This window comes from Microtus ochrogaster, chromosome 4, assembly GCF_000317375.1.
Source record: "Microtus ochrogaster isolate Prairie Vole_2 chromosome 4, MicOch1.0, whole genome shotgun sequence".
Taxonomy (NCBI): domain Eukaryota; kingdom Metazoa; phylum Chordata; class Mammalia; order Rodentia; family Cricetidae; genus Microtus; species Microtus ochrogaster.
Genome location: NC_022011.1, coordinates 31,154,363 through 31,158,855, shown reverse-complemented (window position 1 = coordinate 31,158,855; position 4,493 = coordinate 31,154,363). Strand labels below are relative to the sequence as shown.

The 4,493-nt window shown below is 49.7% G+C and overlaps 1 protein-coding gene across 4 annotated transcripts in view; it reads right to left on the bottom strand.

Moving 5' to 3' along the window:
- Tcf25 (transcription factor 25) overlaps positions 1–4,265 on the bottom strand; it is a 34,177-nt gene extending 29,912 nt beyond the window's left edge. For 2 of the 4 annotated variants that reach the window (XM_005345838.3, XM_005345839.3), the window contains exon 1: positions 3,912–4,265. In XM_005345838.3, coding sequence (XP_005345895.1) covers positions 3,912–4,103 — 192 coding nt within the window. In that variant the 5' untranslated portion in view covers positions 4,104–4,265. The remainder of the gene's footprint in view (positions 1–3,911) is intronic. The other 2 variants (XM_005345840.3, XM_005345841.3) reach the window with 2 other exon arrangements.
- Between the last annotated feature and the right edge of the window lie 228 nt (positions 4,266–4,493).

Genomic DNA, 4,493 nt, shown 5'->3' with positions numbered 1-4,493 from the left:
CTCAGCAATAAGAAAAAGCAAACCAGGAATACTAAAAACAAGTGTGCTCTGAGCAAGGGGCCAGGAGAAGTGAGCACATACCAGATGTCTAAAGCATGAACAATTCACATAGTTGGAAATGTCAAATACATACTAGATGCTGCAAGTAGATATATTTTATTATATACCTTGAATAAGTTGATTTCCTCTCTCTCTCTCTCTCTCTCTTTTCTTTGAAACAGGGTCTCACTAAGTAGCCCTGGCTGGCCTGGAACTTAATATATGGTCAAACTGCCCTCTAACACAGAAATCCTGAGTGCTGATATTCAAGGTATGTGCTACCATGTTCAGCAATAAATTGATTTTTAAAAATTCTTCTGATTGAGCCTGGCAGTAGTGGCACAAACCTTTAATCCCAGCACTCAGGAGGCACAGTCAAGTGGATGTGTTTGAGTCCAGTGTGGTCTACAGAGCTAGTTCCATAACAGTTAGAGCTATTACACAGAGGAAACGTCTTCTGACTGAAATAATAAAGATGATTTCTAATGTAAAGTCTTTACCTTGCTTCCTTCTCCAAAGAAGACATCATCGACCCCTAAGAATATATCCAAGTAAACCACTTAGAGTAATGTTTCTAGAGTGCTTTTGTCCCCTTCATTTCCAACAGCACATTTCTGCATCGTTGAGTGCTGATCCATGCCCAGCATATGCTACACACTGCACCCATGAGTTTATGCAGTATTCATGACAGTCCTACGAGTTAGCAAGAGCATCCTTGCATCTGATTCCACAGCCTTGCATGTCTTATTGAAATAATCACAGATTGGTATGCATGTTGGGTGCCAGACACTATCCTGAGCAGCAGGGGTATATCAATGAACAAGAGAGTCTATGTTTCCAAGAAACTTCTATTCCAGCAGTGGAAAACAATCAGCGAACACACAAGAATATAGTGTGCTTGTGGTATGTGCCAGGGGGAAGGAAAGAAAAATCAAAACACAGAATCAAAGGAATGTGGCTGAGGCTGGTTGTAAGGGGAGATGCAACCAGAAGGATAACACCTAAGCAAGCCCACGAGAGGCGAGAGTAAGTCTTATGTGAGCATATCAACAAAGAAGACTGCATCCGGGGACAGGGGGCACAGAGAGGTCAGGGCGGCTGGAACACAGTGAGCAAGATTAGAAAAAGATGAGGTGGGGGAGAACTGTCCTGCAGGAACCTGGCTCCTGACAACTGCTGGGAAGGGAGAGCTATCAGCTGTGTATTCAGAACAGAGTATAGAGAACAGCAGTAATGAAGTATCCTATGCACCTGGAGCTGAAGACGCCGTACACGTTAAACAATGTTAAAATTGGGTAGAATCAGTATGAATGTTAATAACTTCTTCAAATTCTGATGTTAGTTTTCCTATAACTATGCAAAGACTTGGGAGGATGATGGAGCATTTTGATTCTCTAATTGGCAACTGTTGAATTCTTCCGCAGTGCCTTGAGGAACAGAACTGTCCATCCAACAACAAGGCAGACTGTCCATTCAATATATATCAATATTCCTATGTACATTACAGAGGATTTGAAAAAACTGTGATCACAGCTGATTGTTCAGCCTCCTAAAGGTGCAGTGTCAGAAATAGTGCTTCAGTTTGTATTCGGTTCTTACTATCACAGTCTTGGTTGCTTTGTAGGTGATCCCCTGAGTCCAAACTCAAGTCCTCTGGAAAAGCAACAAGGGCTCTAAACCAGTTATTTCTCTGGCCCCTTTTCTTTCCTACTTCAATTATGTGGGCTAAGCCAGTAATACAGAGAAAGAAGCAGCTGAGCGGTGACCAGCCTGGGCTCCAGAAGCGGCAAGGCAGCCAGCTGCTTGCTAAAAAAGAGGCAGGTGAACAGTTCAAGAGAGTGGGGGGGGGGGGGGGGGGAGAGACAAAGGGAGGCACATGCAGAGAACTGAGGCTAAAGGTAGAAAGCTGGAAAGAGCCAGGGAAGAAAAAATGCAAGCCTTGATCACTGGAGGAAGAGTTCCAGAGAGCTGTAAAATCTTCAGGGCCAATGGTCTCAGACACCCAAGGTCTGAGAGCTAACACCAGTTGCTGCCAAGGGAGGAATCTGGACACCAAGGAAGACTCACTTAAAGGAGAACAATGTGAGTCCGAGATCTGATTAAAAATCACCTCGTGAGCCGGGCGGTGGTGGCGCACGCCTTTAATCCCAGCACTTGGGAGGCAGAGGCAGGCCTCTGTGAGTTGGAGACCAGCCTGGTCTACAAGAGCTAGTTCCAGGACAGGCTCCAAAGCCACAGAGAAACCCTGTCTTGAAAAAAAACCAAAAAAAAAAAAAACCCAAAAAAAAAGAAAAAAAATCACCCCGTGGAGAGAAGAGAGCGAGATAACATTAAAGACATGCAGACTGAATGAATGTAACTGGGAACTGGGCCATGGGCACATCAGGGGGATTTGTATTTCCCTTTATTTTTTTTATTATTTATTATGCATACAATGGTCTGCCTGCATGTGTCCCTGCAGACAGAAGTTGGCACCAGATCTTATTACCGGTGGTTGTGAGCCACCATATAGTTGGTAGGAATTGAACTCAGGACCTCTGGAAGAGCAGTCAATGCTCTTAACCACTGAGACATCTCTCCAGCCCTATTTTATTTTTTATTTATAAGATTAGGCCACCATGCTTCTGCTTCTTTGAAGATGGCACTGTTAATGCTTTAGTGTGTATCTTTTAAAAAAATGTTTATTTTGATGTGTATGGGTGTTTTGCCTATATGACTGTGCACCAAGGACAAGAAACAGAAGGAACCTGAGCTACGTTCAGGCTGAAAATCAGAGGAGGAAGAGTTCTGCCAGAACAAGGGGAGGCTTCAGTCCCACTACCACCACAGACTGTACATCAATCCCTCTCCTTCCTTCCTGGAGAGGCGAACGATCTCTGAATCAAACTCCTAAAATGTCTACGACATTTCCCACGCTCCTCAATATCTTTGTATATGGACTTTTAAACCTGCCAATCGATAAAAGCAGGGGACAACCCACTGCAAGGTTATTGCAAAGGACTTCCAGACAAGTTTTCACTCACTCAAAAATGGCCACTGAAGCCTTACCATCTGTGCACACTGGAGACACTAAACGACTGAGACAGACATATTATCTGCCCACACATGAAGCCAGAATCATAATTCATGCACATATGGAAACTGCAGACACAGGTCAGGCAGCCTCAAAGAAGAACATTATGGGACTCGAGTGCTACACATTTACTGCGTCAGACACCTGCCGCAAAGGATGAGTTAGGTACAAATGCTGGGACAGACGGAAGTGCTGTGGCAAATAAACCGAGATGTTTGTCAAAAGCTAGAATCGAGACCCCCTCGAGTGGCTGACAGGAAGCCATGCCTACCGCTCTACAGCACTCCCCCCAGATAGCACAACCCTACCCCTTCACTGACGCCTAGACCCAACTGAACCCCACCTTCCACTCACCAACCCTGCGGGCCCTCCTCCCCTTAACTATCTCAGAGGTCATGACCCACCCGCCCTGACGTCATGGCCCGGTTCTGCCCCTGTGTCACACCACGCCTCTAGACATTGGACGCAGACACGCCCTATCCTGCAGCGAAGTTCTGTCACTCAACCCCTTGACAGCATCCCGCCCCTCCTTCCCCGCAACCTTTAGGAGCCCCTTCGCTCAGCATTTTCTCCCACCTTCCACTCGATCTCGGCCGGGGAGCCCCGCCCCTCGCCACCACCCCGACAGGCTCTGCAGCACTGCCTCATCACTCCACCCACCCTCCCGAAGACCCGCCTTCCCCGATGCAGCGCAGTCCCTCACTCCGCCCACTCGCTTGCAGTCTAGACTCAACTTTAGGCCCCCTTCGTATGACGTCATGCCCCCCACCCCGTCCCCTCTGGCTGCCCAGCTCCTTACCAGCTCGAACCGGTTGTTGACACGGACTCCTTCCTTCCCGGCGCCCCCAGGGCGCCGGCCACCCGATCCTTGTTTTGGTCCCTCTTCCTCCGCGTCATCGTCATCTGGGAGGACAAACTGCAAGGCGTCGGGCCCTAGGGGTTCCTGGCCGCGCTGTTCCCCCCTCAGCCTCCGGAGGGCCCGGCGCGACATAGGACCCGACAGCCTGATGTAGGCAGAGGGACGAGGAAGAGCAGGCGAGCGGCGGCGCCTGCGCACTTGCGGCGCGCTGGCGCAAGGTTGGCGTGTCGCGTTTGCGCGCAGCGGCTCTCCGGAACTTCCTCCCAATCACCCGGGCAGCCCGAGAAGGTGCGAGGGTGGCCCGGAGAGTTCTCGCGAGAGTTGGGCCCTGGCGGCGGCCCGGCGCCGACCGTACTGCAGTATTTCTTCGGCTTTCGAGGGGTATGGGTTGCAGATAGCAGGTTGTGACGCGGACGGGAACGCGCAGGCTCAGAACGCCGCACGCCACGCCACTGACGTGGTTCCCGGGGCTGGCGGGCGGCGTGGGGGTGGGGGTTGGTTAGGTGGGGCCAGGTGAGGAGG